The sequence below is a fragment of the Pygoscelis adeliae genome, unplaced genomic scaffold (assembly GCF_000699105.1).
Source record: "Pygoscelis adeliae isolate BGI_AS28 unplaced genomic scaffold, ASM69910v1 Scaffold75, whole genome shotgun sequence".
NCBI lineage: Eukaryota > Metazoa > Chordata > Aves > Sphenisciformes > Spheniscidae > Pygoscelis > Pygoscelis adeliae.
In genome coordinates this window covers 5717288-5732135 of record NW_008824772.1, presented here as the reverse complement: position 1 = coordinate 5732135, position 14848 = coordinate 5717288, and the positions used below count along the sequence as shown (strand labels likewise).

The 14848-nt window shown below is 58.9% G+C and overlaps 1 protein-coding gene across 1 annotated transcript in view; it reads left to right on the top strand.

Moving 5' to 3' along the window:
- The first annotated feature begins 57 nt into the window (after window positions 1-57).
- Window positions 58-14848, top strand: part of CASKIN2 (CASK interacting protein 2) — a 30944-nt gene continuing 16153 nt past the window's right edge. Inside the window, exon 1 of the mRNA XM_009323824.1 lies at window positions 58-597. Within this exon, the coding sequence (XP_009322099.1) occupies window positions 504-597 (94 nt within the window). The 5' untranslated portion in view covers window positions 58-503. The remainder of the gene's footprint in view (window positions 598-14848) is intronic.

The following is a 14848-nucleotide window of genomic DNA, read 5'->3' as shown; positions in this document are numbered from 1 at the left end:
CTATAACTTCCAGATGGCGACGAGCCCGTAATCCCTTTGGGAAGAATTAGGGACTCATCAGCGCAGCAGAGCCTGGCAAGGGGAGCAAAGCACAACACCTCTGGCTCTGGGAGTGCTGCGAGAGGCCAAGGGCATCCCGATGCTGACTCTGCCAGCCGCCCTGCCCTGAGCCACCTGGCTTTGTTTTGTAGAGCCCTGATGCTGTCAGGAGCCCGTCCCTGAGTGCTGAACTATTTCTTGTTTTAATTGATCGCATGTTCTCCAACCAAACCCCATCTGGGTCCTGCTCCTCCCGACGCAGAAAGGGACTTCTGGCCTTAACAGAAAGATTTCTTCCTTCTGGTTTTTATGTCCCGTGGGATTGTAAAGCATCTTTCTTGCTGGATTTCATCTCCCATCAAAGCGTGTTTTGAGGAATTACGTGCTTATTTCCATGCTTTTATAAACCGCTGGGATCTGAGGGTCTCTGCCTTCTGCACCGCCACTGCTCCCACCTGTCTGCAATGGGGCGAGAGCAGGAACTGATCCAGGCCGTGAAGAATGGGGACGTACCCGGTGTGCAGAAACTGGTGGCCAAGATCAAGGCATCTAAGAGCAGTGAGTACCCAGGCGCAGAGCTGCAGGGTACTCTTCCTGGCCAGGCACCGCTGCCTGTCCTGGGAGTGGGTTTGGTGCTGTCCAAGCCAGGGTGCAAGTGCTGGCTCCGAACCCTGGTGCACAAGTTACACCGCAGCCAGAGGCGGGAGCGCGAGCGCAGCCCATGCGGATGAATGACTGGGCTGTAAGCGATCCTCCTGGCAGGGCTGGGGTTCCCTTCGGGCTCAGGGCCAGGGGCCCTGAAGTGTGGGCCACCGAGTGGGGATGGGTGAAGGGAAACAGCAGTGGCGGGGGGAAGTGAAGCCGCTTGGGGGGGAACACTGCTACAGAGAATCTTTAGTGATTGCTGCTCACTCCCGGCTGTATTTATCTTGTGAAAAATTATCATCCCAGCCAGTCGACTGGAACCAATCATCAAGCCTTGAATTTCAGTCTGGTAATGTTTAACCCTTCGGCAGGGCTGTTTTCTTGCACGTGCTCTCGGAAAGGTCAGCGGCAAGCACAGCTCGGAGCAAATGTCGGGCTTGCGGGTGTCCCCAAGGGCATCGGGGTCCTGTAGGCGCCACACGGCGTCTGGAGTAGATGGGGAGGGTGGAAAGGTGGAGGAGCAGATCATGGTCAGTGCCATGGTGCCCTTGTAGAGAGCTGAGCTCCTGGTCGCTTCTCCTGACCTATTGAGAGAAGGAAACTGGGAAAAGTAAATGAAAGGGCTCACTGTGCAGCGGGTAGCTAGGGGAAGGTGCACAGTGCCTGCCTGGGCTGTGGGAGCTGCTCTGGGCTGAGGGGGTGCGGGACCCCCTGCCACGGCTGCTCATCGTGGGGGGTCTCGTGGGTGTGTATGGGAAAGCTGGAGGGGAAAAAACTGTCCTAGGGAGGGAGAGGGGAAACTCTGGCAGGAGAAGAAGCTTTAAGGCTTCTTAGGAGCGGCTCAGGGTGGAGAAACTGCTGCTGAGAAACATGAGTTAGGCTGAGGGTTATAAATGCAAGAAGGGGATCAACTGCACTGGGTCAGCTACTGGAAAGCTTTGATTTGGGCCAAAACTTTGCAAGTCCTGACTGCCGGGCCTGCAGGAGGGCTGGGGACCTCCTCCTCCCCAGAACAGGGGGTGCCTGGTGCCCCCTCCCTGGGTGAAGGGACTGTGCCCGTACAGGGTCCCTGAGCTGCAGCAAGAGAGGTTTGCCTGCACAGGCGGGTTGAAGGACACCCCCAAGGCAATAAATAATGTCAGGATGTGAGCGTCCCGCTGGCTGACACAGCCCTGTTCCCCTGAGCTGGTGTCCCATGGCTGGGTAGTGTGAGCAGGCTGGGGTGGTCATGGCTCTCCTCCTCCTGCACACCCAGAGGGGTGAAGTTACACTTGTTTCCTCCGGTCCCCTCCAGTAACTCTCTCCCAGTTAAACCCCATCTGCGTTTTCTCTCTGGCGCTTTCCCCTCCCTCCAGCCGTCAGGCACCCACGTGAACGTGTGTGTTTAACTCCCTTGCTGCAGCGGCGTCAGCAGCTCCCTCTGCTTATTTTCATTTTATTCCTTTAAAGGGCGGGGGGGTGGGTGTCAAAAAGCCCAGATCCCTGTAAGGCCACCGCTGCAAGCCCTTGGTGGGGCTCCCATGCTGGACCCACTGTGGGGGCTTGCCTGGTCCCAGGGGCTCGTCCCCGGCATGGAGCGCATCACCGCTCCCCATCCTTTATGGTTCCCTCTCCCTCCTCTCGCCGGTGCCACGTGAGCCGAGCATTTGCTGCTCATGAAGGCGCCTTTTCCATATGACAGGCTGATATGGTTTTGCTTTTTTTTTTTTTTTTTTTATCTCTGTAAGAGTCCTTTTGCTGTCTCAGTGGATTGGGAGCTTGGTTGGTGTGATTAGCCCTCTGGGGCTTCCTGTGCCTAAAAAAGTCACTGCACGTAAGCAAAAATCAAGCGCCAGTCCCAGCAGCGGGAACTTCAGGGACATGTTGTTTAATATTCACCGTGCAGAGCCTTCCTCCCCGTGCAAGCGCTGCCATACAAGTGGGTCACAGCACCTATTATTATATGGTGGTGGGGCAGACGGGGAGAAGATTTTGGGGGCAGGAGCGGGAGGGCGAGGACAGGCGTGGGAAGGGGATGTTGGGACAACGCTGTGGTCACTTCTGCAGCTGGAGAAGGGGGTCTCCCCCAGGAGAGCCGGGCTGCTCCTGCCGAGCTGGCCATGCTTTGCTGAGGTTCCTTAGCGCAGCAATAGAAACATCCCTCTTTTTAATTTCCTTTGCTCTCTCCCTCTCCCCTCCGCGTTGGAGCGCTGCAGAGTTTAATTGAAATTGTTAAACGACCTGTCACGGCTTTGGCCTTTCTCCCCAGCAATCAATCATGTCCCCGGGCTGGCTGCGCTCGCCAACAATGCGCCAGTTGGCCTGGCCGAGGTGGCTGCCACGGCAGCAAGGGGCTGGGGCTCTTGGGGGAGACGAGAGGCAGAGCCCCCCGGCTGGGGCTCTCGTCCCTGGGAAGTGGTGACAGCTTCTGGAGCTGGATGGTGCCCAGCAGAGTTTATGTGTCCCCATCCCTGGATATGCAGGGCTAATCAATCAGGGATCGGGGGATGCTGGGGTGATGCCGGGGGGTGGGTGTGATGCTCCCATGATAGCTGGCAGCTGGAGGAGCCGTTGAAGCTGATGGGAGCTGGACTTGCTGTTTGCCTTCCTCGAGGGAGTGGCGAAGGTTTTTGTTTAAACGTGTGCGAAGTGCAAAGAAAGGGTGGCAGCTGAGCAAACCGGCGTTAAACTCTCAAGGACAGGGAGCGAAGCCCTGCTGGGGTTCAGCCACTGCCTCTGGGGAGGTTCAGCTGGCTTTGGCCAGCCACTTGCCCCATTTCACTAGCTATGTTAGTGCTTTCCAGACCTTGGGTATATCGAGGACGGGGTGGGTGCCTGGGACTTCGCTGTGTCTGGGCTGTGACCTAGCAAGTTGTTAAATGCTAGTGAAGCTCACAGGGGGTCTTGGCTTTATCCCCACACCTGGGTTGGTGCCCCTTATTGCTGCATCCCGACAGCACAAAGCACAGCAAGGTTTTCCCAAGAGTTGTGCTGGCCCTCGGATGCTGCTGTCACCCATCCAGCTGGGCAGGAGAGGGACAATGTTTCTCTGTGTGCTGCAAGACCACAGCAGGCAGGTGTGGGATAACTTGCTCCCTCCCTCCCCCTTAAATTTCCTCCTAATCCCTAGTAGCTATATCAGTTTAAACCCCAAAGTGTGAGGTTTAATATCTCTTCTGTGATTTGTTAGCCTTTGCCACTGGCTCAGCATGCCGTCCCCTCTCACTGAGGCGGACCGTCCTCCTCTTAGCTGCTGCTCCCTAGGGAGGTTTGTCCCAAGCCTTGGGTGCTCCAGCTGCTCTGTGTGGTCTGGCTGCCGGGTAGAGCCAGGACCAGCCTTGGGCACAATCCTTATAATTTCAGGCTCTGTTACACCCGATGGCTTTCCCTGCTGGTGGTGGTGCAGGGATGTCTGGGCACCCTGCCCGCTCCAATCCTGCCCAGGGCAGCGCAGGCAGCTGGACCCAGCTCTGCCTACTGCCCAAGTGTGGACCTGGTCATGTCCCTTGAAGCCTGAGTTTCGAGGACAAGTTCTCAAGCATCCTTGGCTGTGTCCTCCCCTCCTCTCCCCACATGCTGTAGGTCTGACGGGCTGGACCGGCTCCACAGCCGCATGCCAGCTTGGAAAGGCCGTGGGCACGCCTGCGGGGAGACGCTGAGAAACTCTGCCGAAACGGGCAAAACTCCCTCTTCCACCAAGACTGAGCCAGGAGCGGGGAGACGTGCCATGCCCAGGGGAGCCTGGTTGGTGGCTGCCCTGCGCTAGGGACCCCACCACCCCACAGCCTGCTTAAATCTGCTTTTGAACCAGCCCGCGGTGGGAGGGGGAGAAAAGAGGCTTCAAAGGCTCTGGCGAGCACAGCAGCCGTGGGGATGGATGGTGGTGGGGCTGCAGCTGCATGGCACAGGGAGGGTCTATCCTTCCCTCCTCCTCCTCCCGTGGCTCCTGGCCTCCCCAGGATGGGGGTCTCCTCCAGCAGCCTCGTGTTTGCTTGGTGGGTTTTCCCACCTGCATCCTGGCTGTCCCAGCTCATGGGGGGGTTTACCCCCTTGTTTCCCACCTCTCTCCCCAGGAAGGAAGAGCCCTATGTGGGCAGCAGCGGTGAAAGGAGTGAGCGGGCGGTTGCTTTTCAAAGCTGGCCTCTAATGGGTGTTGTGTTTGGAAAGGGGCCTGGCTGTCACCGGTGCACCCGGAGCCGGGGAAAGCGTCACCGGGCTGAGTGCGGGAGATAAGGCACGAGCAAACAGCATTGCACAGGGAGATGGAGGAGGCCATGCTGGGCATCGCCTGGCCCTGTGGGCACGGCCTCCTCAAGGTGCCCAGCCCCGTGCCCCTCTGCACCCCACCTCACTGTGTTCACAGGTCCACATCTTCCTCTGTCCTGGGTCTGTGTTTCTGTCCCAGCCTTTGAAAACTCATTGGCAGGGCAGCCTGTGGCTCCTTGTTGTCACCCATAGGCCACGTGCAGCTACCTTTTCCCTGCCTGGGTAAAAGAGTGGGGGGAAAAATGGGCTATTTTTGGGGAAAGGGATGAGTGTGGGGTCTGTCGGGGCTGCTCCAGGCCATGCTGCCTTCCTTTGGGGATGGCCAGGCAGCACTGGTCTCTCCCAGGGCCTTGCTGGTCTCTCCCAGGGCCTTGCTGGTCTCTCAGGGGGATGTGGAGGTCCCTCAGGGCTGTGGACGGAGCTGGGCTGGCAGCTATCCCTGGTGTCGCAGGTGAGAGGCTGAAGTTTGGGGCAGGAGGGGGATTTCCATCCTTCAGGCACTTCCCAGAGACTCAGCCCAGACCAGGGGGCTCAGCTCCCCCTTCCTGAGGGTTGCGGAGTCTGTTTTGGCTGTCTGACCCAGAAACATGGGACGATTTGGATGAGAACAGCTTGAAGGCAGACAGGGAGGGCAGCCCCGAGCCACGGGATGGCATGTGCCCAGCTGCCGGTGGCACACGGGGGCTGTAGTGGGGATGGTGCTCCCCAGGGCTGTGCCCAGGCAGGGGAGGAGGGGATGTGGCAAGGACATCACTGGTGCAGGCATCCTGTCCTCTGGCTGGGGCTGGTTGCAGGCAGGAGGGAGTTGGTGGATAAAGACTTTCTGGGTGGCAGCAACCTGTGCAAAAAGGCAGTCGGCCCCGTGGGTTTGGGGATGCTGTGTGTGTGCTGCCAGCACTCTCTGGCTTTCTACCATGCAGGAGAGGAGCTGCTTTTAGATGAAAATATCATCGTGCTCTTCCTCCTTCTCGTTCCCCCACAGGGCTGCTGGGTCCAAAGATCTTGGCTGTGACCTAGAAAGAGGTTGCAGCATTGTTCCTCTTTAGGACAAGCAGGTCCCTGTGGACCACGACAGCATCACCAGCTTCACTCCTGCCACCTCTCCATCAGGATCCTGGTGCCGCAAGAAGGTTTCCCTGGGAAGGGGGGAGTGAATTATCGGATCCTAGCAGTGATCGACAGCATCCCCCGTGGAATTTGGTTTCCAGCCGGTTGGGAGCATGCGGTAGCGTGCTCCCAGCTGGCTGGAAACCATCTTCCATGTGGCATCGCCCCAGCAAGAGTTAAAAGAGGGGCTGGATGCTGTGCGTGTGTGTGTGCATGCACGCGCCCTGCTTTGTTTTTTAAAAGCGCCTCGGCTGGCCTGGCCCCCCGCCAGACCCAGGGCCCGCCGCTGGCAAAAACTCCGGCAAAGGAGTATGAAAGGGGCAGAAACTAAATAACAGTAAACCACCTTTTTCTGGCTGCTCTAGCAAGCAAGGGGGTGGGGAGGACCTGCGAGCACTCTGGCTCCCCTAAATCCCATCCTGGCTTCCCCAAAAAATCATGCCTGGGATGGAGAGGGAAGGACCTGTTTGAACCTTGGGGCTGCAACATCACCTGGGCCTTGCTGAGGTGTCCCGGTGAGTCACAGACCTGTCTGGAGATGCCCAAACTGCTTGGAAATGGCTCTGCCGGAATGATCTGTACCCTCCCGGGGAAGGGCCGGACACCCTCGCCCATCCCTCGCTCCTGCAGGATGCCTGGGGCTGTGGCAGCCTGTGCCTGGGGTAGGTGCACAGGTACCCCAAGCCGTTTGCAACCCCAGGGAGAAAGGCCAGAGCTGCAACTGAGCACAGCTTCGATGGTGAGATAAGGGAGCAGGGAAAACCTGTGTGCGTGGCAGGTATGAGGCTCCCGCAGCATCCTAGGCCTGGTGCAACACGTCCGGCTGTGCTTCCGCCAAGCCCTGCCAGCGCCGGCGCCGCTCCCCCACCCCACCGGGCCCCAGCCAAGGCTGCGCAGAGAGTGCATGGCCCCTGCCAGTGCCGCCATGCCTGGACCCCTGCCCGGCCTCCCCCGGGTGCCATTCCAGGAGCTGGAGCTTGTATTGGCTGACCCTGGTGGGCGACTGTGCTGTGAGAGGTGAAAACTCCCAGGGTTTCGTAACACTGCCCTCGGCTGTGGGCACGGCCGGTTGTGTAAGGTAGCCTGTCTCCTTGCGAAGGGAGTCGGCAAGCACGGTGCGGATGTCGGGTGCCCGGCATGGAGGTGCCCTGGCAGCAGGGCTGGCTTGGGCTTTCTCACCCACTTTGCAGGTGCCTCTTGCCCTCTTAGAGCGTCGGTCCCAGGGTCTGGCTGGCTCTCGTCCCTTGTTCCCCACCTTGAGCAGCCCATCTTGGGGCATCATCTTGTTTCTTTGTCAGGACGGGCATGGATAAGCCTGAAGGGGGTTTTCCAGCTGGAGCCGAATTGGGTGCAAACAGCAATAGGGAGACTGTGGATTGGGAGCCCTATAGACCTTCCCCTCCCCATGGGTGTCCTCTCTCCCTGGGCAGTTCACCAAACTCACAGCCTGCGCAGCCCTTCAGGGATTTCCCTGGATGCGTCCCTGCCACAGCAAGGCCACGTAAGCACCGCTTGCCTCGGCAGCCTCCGAAAGGGGCCAGAGTCCTCCCTGGCAGCTAATCATTGCCTACGTGGGGGACATGGGTACACGGTGAGCCCAGCCAGCAGCGTGGGGGCTGGCATAGCCACAGCAGTGGGGATTGCTCTGGGCTGCTCTGGTCGGCCTGAAGCACCTCGGATTTGGTTTTGTTGAGCTGATGCGGGTGGGAAGGGCTGCATGAGCCCTCCTGGCTTCCCTGAACAAGCACCCACTAATCCTGCTGGATTAAAAAGAGGGGAAATGCTGCTCCTTGCAGGGGAAGAGGCTCCTGCACAGACAGAGGAGGTACCTCTGACCCTGCTCTGTGTTTCTAAACCCCGAGGACTGCTCAAGCCTTGGGGGAGCCCTCAGCTTCCTCCTCAGAGGTGCTGGGGCACAGGCGCTTCCCTGTCTTGGAGCATCTGTCCCAGAATGTGCTGGGCTGCACATGGATGTCCTGGAGCTGCTTCTCCGTTCCTTCCACCCCAAACCTGGTGTGGACATGGTGGGGTCCAGCTCTGAGCCCCCAAAGTCATGGCTCTGCTCTGTCCCGCTGCACCCTGCTCTAAATGCCTGCAGCTTTGCAGGGCCGAATTCATGTCGGGTGTCAGTGTCACCAGTGGGTCTTGTGCTAGATAAGCCTCCCAGAAGCGGTGCAGGTGGGTGTCTCTGCTCAGTCTCACCTGGGGACAACCCGGGCACTGGGATGGGGACCAGCATGTGGCCATCAGCCCCCTGAGCCCCACTGCGTGGCCAGCCATGTGCTTGCAAAGCTGGTGTCTCGTCAGTCGGGAAGGGATATGCAGCTTCCAGGGCTGGTTCGCTCTCCCAGCGCTTTCCCAGCAGGGTTGGCATGGCACGGAAAGCTGTTTGCTGGCGGGGCTTGGGGATGAGGCAACCCTCCGTGATTCCCTGGCCGGGGTAGGGGGCATGGGGTGCCACAGGAGGGGTGGTATGGTGCAAGAAGGGGTGCCTTTTCCTATGAAAAGCAGCCGAGGGAGGTGGGGGGATCCTTTTTCCCCCTGTGCACCCCCATCTTTCTCCCCACCGCCACCCCAGGATGCTGCGAGGCGGCAGGCGGGGGTTTCTGTGCTCAGCTCCTATGTCCTGCCTCTGCTGCCAACTCGGGCTTGCCGGGGCCGTTCCTGACACGCACCAGCCGTGCTGTAAAGGCGTAAACAGATCAGGTTGCCGGCAGGGGTCCAGGATTGGGCAAGGCCTTCACCAGCCGTGCTGTAAAGGCGTAAACAGATCAGGTTGCCGGCAGGGGTCCAGGGATTGGGCAGGCCTTGGCTTGCGTCCCACCACTGTTTGGTCGGGCCGGGGTGTGGGGAGCGCCAAGGCAGGGGGATGCAATGGAGGGGGCTGACCTGGCAGTGGGGTCCCTGCAAGCAGGAGGGTCCCTGCGGAAAGCCGGGCATGACCTTGGTTTGATGAGGGTTCGGGGATGCTGCCCCTGCCTCAGTTTACCTCTGGTGCTAGGGTGGGCCTGCTCTTTAGGGGTTCAGAGGTGTTGATGTGCTGCCCCCCAACACCTTTTCCCATCCCCGTGTGGGAAGCTGCCAACCGGAGCTCAGCCTGTGGACTGGGGGTCCTCAGATCCAACCCCCCCTTATCCATTGCAGTTGTATTCTGATGCCTTTGACCTTGCTGTAAATCAGCCCTTGTCCCTCCCACAGTATGTGGCGGGACAGGGCTATTCCGTGTTGTCCTTGTCCCCAGCTGGTCCCCGAGCAGCTGCCGGCTGGCTCTGGCGCCCTGGCTGGGTGATGGGAGGAACCCACTGCCCTCCCTGCCAGCCCCGGAGCAGCTGGGACAAGGGGAGGGGAACAGGACTGCAATGCCCAGAATAACTTGGCAGCCACCAAGGCCCCCACGGGGATGGCGAGACGGGCGCAGGGTCCTGGTGTGGGTTCCTGCTTCCACCACGGGGCTGGGGACATGCCTCTCCTGGGACATACCACGTCACTGGCTGCTAAATGCATTTGTCAGTGATTGCTGCTTCTACCTGGGGATGCACAGGGTGGTGCAGGGCACCACGGTGATATGGGTGTTGCATCCCTCTCCTGTCCCCTGCAGACGGGGTCCCGCTGCAGACCGGGGTCCTGGGGGAATCCTTTGCTGCTGCAGCTGGGTGAAAACATCCTGCTCCAGCCAAGGCACAAGAAAAGTGCCACCGGCCAGATATTCAGGAGGATTTTGGCGACGACTTCTCCCGCTTTGCAGCATTGCCCAGCCAGCCGGAAACCCGGGCTGGCAGGGGGAGGGTCAGACCTGGCTGGCAAAGAGCCCTCACACTGGGCACGCGTGAAGCCATGCTGCCCTCCCTGGCCCTGGCAGGGAAAGGGGAGAGCAGCGGTGGGTTCTCTCTCTCAGGCTGCTTGTCCCAGGCTGGAGGGAGCTTGGCCCATGCCCACTGGAGATGGACCTGTCCCTCTCCCCTTCCCACTGGCAGCAGTGTGAGGTGGCCGGGCAGTTCCCACTTGCTTTGGTAGGTGACCTTGTGCAGGGGATGGGGGCAGCAAGGAGAGACAGGTGCCCTCTGTGCCCTTGCCATTGCCGGAGAGGGGATTTGAAGAGGGATCCCTCCCACACCTCATGACTGGAGAGCGCTGAGCTGCCACTGCTGGGTGAGATCCTCTTGCTCTTTCTTGATGCAGACGCCACAAATGGCTGCAGCACCACAGCATCTGTGGGAGCAGTCGCCCATCCAGCATCCCTTGGGACCAGCAGGAGCCAGAGGCTCTGTCTAGGAGGGAAGAAAACAGTTTGCTCAAGCTGCTCAGGCTGCAGTTCAGATAGAGCCAGATAGCCCATGCATCATTTGCTGGAAGGCGGCTGTAGGAAGCAAAGAGCCTCTCGTTTTGGTTTGGCAATAGAGGGTAGAGGCAGCAGCCCCCCAGGACTGGTTGGTTCATAGGGAGGAAAACCCAGTCCCCAGGCAGCATCTGCCCCGTCCCTGCACAGATCGGGCTGTGTGTATCCCAAGGGACCCCGCCGGCATGTTCCTGAGTGGGGCTGGCGGCAGCACTGGCTCATGGGGTCAGAGTTGAGGAAAGGCATCTGCAAGGTATTTTTAACCATGTGTGACTCTAAACCCCGGCTGTGCAGCCACCAGCAGTAGTCCGAGGTTAGTCCTTGGCTGCTGATGGTTGATTGCCCACGGGCTGGTGGTGGGGGCAGGGCTTTGGGGAAAATTCAATTCCCGGTCACTGGGGCCTCGGGAAGGAGTGACGGCACTTGAACCATCGACCTTCTGGGTGACCTCGAGCGAATAGCTTCACCTCCCGGTGCCTCCCCTCCCATCCTGTGTGTGCCTTGTCTAGATTAGAGCATCCAGGGTGGGGACAGCCACTCCGTCCGCCCCATCACCGCCTGCTTCGGGCACACAGCAGCTTCTCTGGGGCCAAAAGGGGAGGATGTCACAGGGTTTCCAGCTGCCACATCACTGTGTGCTTTGAGTACTGGCTCCACCGGTCGGAGCGGCACCAAGGTGCCAGCTGCCACGTGCTGCGGGTACCAGGCTGGTAGTGATGGGGACAGTGCCATAGGGCTGTGGCAGCCCGGTCCCCCAGCATCAGCCTTGCCCCACTGCCCCCAGGAGCTGCATGATTTGCTGCAACCATCCAAGCTACAGCGGAGGGCTGGATCCTCGTTTCACTCCCTTGAGCTCGCAGGGTTTTGCTGGCCACTCTTGGCTGCTCTAATTTTTATCTGGAACTCATTGTTAGAACCATAAAATAAATAGCTACATGCTCCTCTCGAGTGTCAAAACCCTCCAGGTGTAGGTGGCTTGCTGTGTCCCTGCCTGCCCTCCTTAATTAACTGTTGCTTAGCAAATCTATACTTACTGACCTGCCCTAATCTTCCTGTGCAAGGCAAGCCCTTTGGCTGCCGGCTCCTGACGTTTGCCTCTCATGTCCCCCCAAGCCTCTCATGTCCCCTGTGAGCCTGTATCATGTTCACAGCCCTGGGCACACGATGGAAGATTGTACCCCGGGAAGTGACATCCCTTGGTGCAGGGCTGCTAAGGTTGTTTTCCTCACCAGCAGCTCCCTCTGTGCCTGTGCTCACGCTGCTCTCACCGTCCCCCCACATCCTGCTTCCCCTTTTTCTTCCTCCCATTGATCGTCTGCTGGTCGGATTATTTTTCCCCAGATGCTGCAGTCTGCAATTTTCCCAGGTTGAATCTGCCTGGGTTTGTTCTCCTAATCTCTCTAAGTCCCTTTTGTGTTATTTCTGCCCTTGTTGATCTGTTGAGCATCCTCCATGGATTATATTAATGTGCCATTTGCTTGGTATCGTGTTAATGAGAATGCTGAGGGTGTCTGTAGGTGCAGCCCCTTTACCTGGGTACCCAGGGGGCACTGGAGACCCACGGCCCCTTCTCTGGCTCCCAGGGGAACCAGTTGGAACCAGTATGGAACCAGTTGAACGGGAGCCAAGGCATGTTGTTAATGCTGGACCAGATGCTCTGCTGGACCCCATGTCCTGCAGCCCACAGGTGGCTCTTGGCCCCGCGGCATGCCTGGCGATGCACCACAGGCGCAGGCAGAGCTCGCGCTTGGCCACTGGCCCCCACCACTATCGCCCCATCTCCTCCCACTCGGGAGGCATCCTGTCCTTTCGGAAGGATGGGGGAAATGGAAAAGGCTCCACCTCTTCCCTGGGCAAATACAGCTCCTCTGAGTTCATATCCTGGAGAGCGGAATAGCCAGGTCCCAGCAGGGATGGTGACTTCACCTCCCGGTAACGCATTTCCCTAGCCAGCTGGGAAAGGAGCCCTTGTATCTCTGAAGGAGCCACCCGGCTTCCCCCACCTAAAGCCTTTCCCAGCTGTTTCCATCCTGACCGGGGCTGGGGGATGCAAATTTGTCTTCGTGGGGAAAGGGTGTTACCGCTTCCCCTTGCCGGGAGAGCTGGGCTGGGTCGCATTGCTTTGGGGTAGGCAGCTGATGCAAACCCCCAAGTTACTGTGGGGAAGGGGAGTCAGTGCTGTTCATTCCACCACGCAGCTGAGATCCTTCTGGGAGCCTGAAACTCAAAGCAGGAGCACGTGTTTGGCTTTTGCAAGGGGTGAATCCAGCCCCAAAGGACTCCTGTGATGCGGTTTCCTCCCCTTGGCGTTTGCCCCCTCCATCCCCTCTGTGGCTGTCAAACCTCAGGGACAAGAGGCGAGAGCTGCACCTTATTCCCAGCTGCGTGGATGGAGATGGGGTATCCGACTCTGCTTTTCCTTTCATTGTTCTGGGAGCCTTTGCTTTGAACAAGCTGCCTGGTTTTTCCTGCTTTGCTTGGTGGGGGAAGCAGCGGAGGGAAATGGGGGTCTGGCTGGGTGTCCCAGGGCAGCTGGGCTGCGGGTGAGCAATCAATGTCTGTGCTGTGCATGGATGCTGCCCCTGCTCCCTTCTGCTGCCAGCCTCTTTAAAAAACTGAGTTGTTGGATTTTCCCTGGCAAAAAGGTTCCCGGCTTTTCCCAAAGAAGGAAAAAGGCTGCCAGTTGGTCCTGCTGCCTTGTCCCCAAACCCTCCTCTTCACCTGCCATGGGTCCCTAGCCTAGGGAAGAAGGCAGATGCCTTGGACCTCTCAAACTCCTCTGCCTTTGCCATTGCCTGCCTTCACCATCATCCACCATCATATCTGAACACGTTGCAGGATGGGACTGCTTAGAGAAGGAGAAAGCATAGATGAGGAGGGAGGCAGAGCTGCCAGAGGAGATTCAGACATGCTATTGACAGAGGCAGCTTGGTGGCAGGGGCAACGTGGGCTCTGCGTGGCTGTAAGCCCTAAGATTTGGGGCTCAAGCCAGGGGTGAATGGTGGAGGCTGCTAAGGTTAGAGACAAGCAGTCTGTGTTTTGGTGTGGGGATGCTCACAGCACAGGGATGCTATGTCCAGCCCTGAGGATGCTGTGAGGAGCCGCCGGGAGTTGCTGCACCTGCTGGGGTTATTCCAGCTGGACCTGGGCTGCTGAAACCAGGAGCGGGACTTGGGTGCGACAGCCATCATGCAGCCTGTGCAGCGTCAAAGCAGGCAGGGCCCTGGCCAGGTCCAATCTGTCTCACACCTGGGTTTGGTACGTTTCTCAAGGGGTAAAGACACCAATTGTTCTCACGGAGTTGCCAAACACTGGTGTGGGGAAAGATAAGGGGCTCCCTGCCATGTCGCGCTCTCCCATCACTGCCATTTGCCCTGTGTTGATGGGAATCTGCCTCCCTGATTGGAGCCTCCCCGTCCCTGCCAGTTAACCCAGTGGCTTTGCCCCAGTTGGACCCACCCTGCAGTGCCTGGCTTGGCAGAAGACCTGTTTGTTGGTGTTGGTGGGGAGCCTGTTCGCAGGGATGCTGCGAAGCCTCAAACCCCGGCACAGGCCATTTGCAGGCAGGAAAACACCTGTGGCATTTGGACACCCGTGGCATTTGGACACCCGTGGCATTTGGACGCAGGGACGGGCACTCAGCTGGGTATCCCAGGTAGCAGCACCCTGGCAGCCAAATTCACCCACCATAACCACGGGGGAAATAGGGGAGCCCCTGCCTGCCCGGGGAGCTGGACACAGTGCTGGGCTTGGCGTTTGGGGTGTGGGCTGGTGGCTACAGCAGGCAGCCAGGGTCAGGAGCCCTTGGCTCTCACCCAACCTCTGCCCCAAGCTTGCTGGGCAACTTTGGTTGAGTTTCTTAACATCTCTGTGGCCGAGTTCCTTCCCTATCGAAGCAGGCAAATCTCTTCGGAACCTGTTGGGAAATTGCACCTGAAGCAGCCAGTTTGCCGGGAGGCTGCGCTGGGAGGAGCTGGGTGTGGGTGGCTGCAGCAGACGTGCCTGTGGATGAAGGGGCAACAGGGAAGGGTGATTCCTGCGAAAGAGAGATGGACGTCACCTCTTTGGATCTTGATTTTGGGCGAGACATCGAGTCTCTCCTGAGCCCCAGCACAAACCCACCATATATCGAGGCAGGGCCACTCCAGGCCATCAGCACAGGTCAAGGCTGGGCAGGGAAGGTTGGATGAAGCTGCCACCTCCTGCTGGCTCTGCTTCCAGCCCCAGGAGGCTGGCACCACCATCAGAGACAGCTGGTGCTCTGCAGGATCGCAGCTGATTAGCTCCTCCAGCTGGTTTATTGGCTTAGTGGTGACAGTCCCCAGGTGGATTTTATTTTCCCAAGAGGGTATATGCGTGTATTTGGTGTGTCCAGAGTACACAGTCCTTCTCCCTCTGCCCAGGGCAGTAGGATGGTGTTTCTATAGTGCCCAGACAGAGCATCTCTGCGTGCAGGGTACTCGTGGCTGGCAGTGC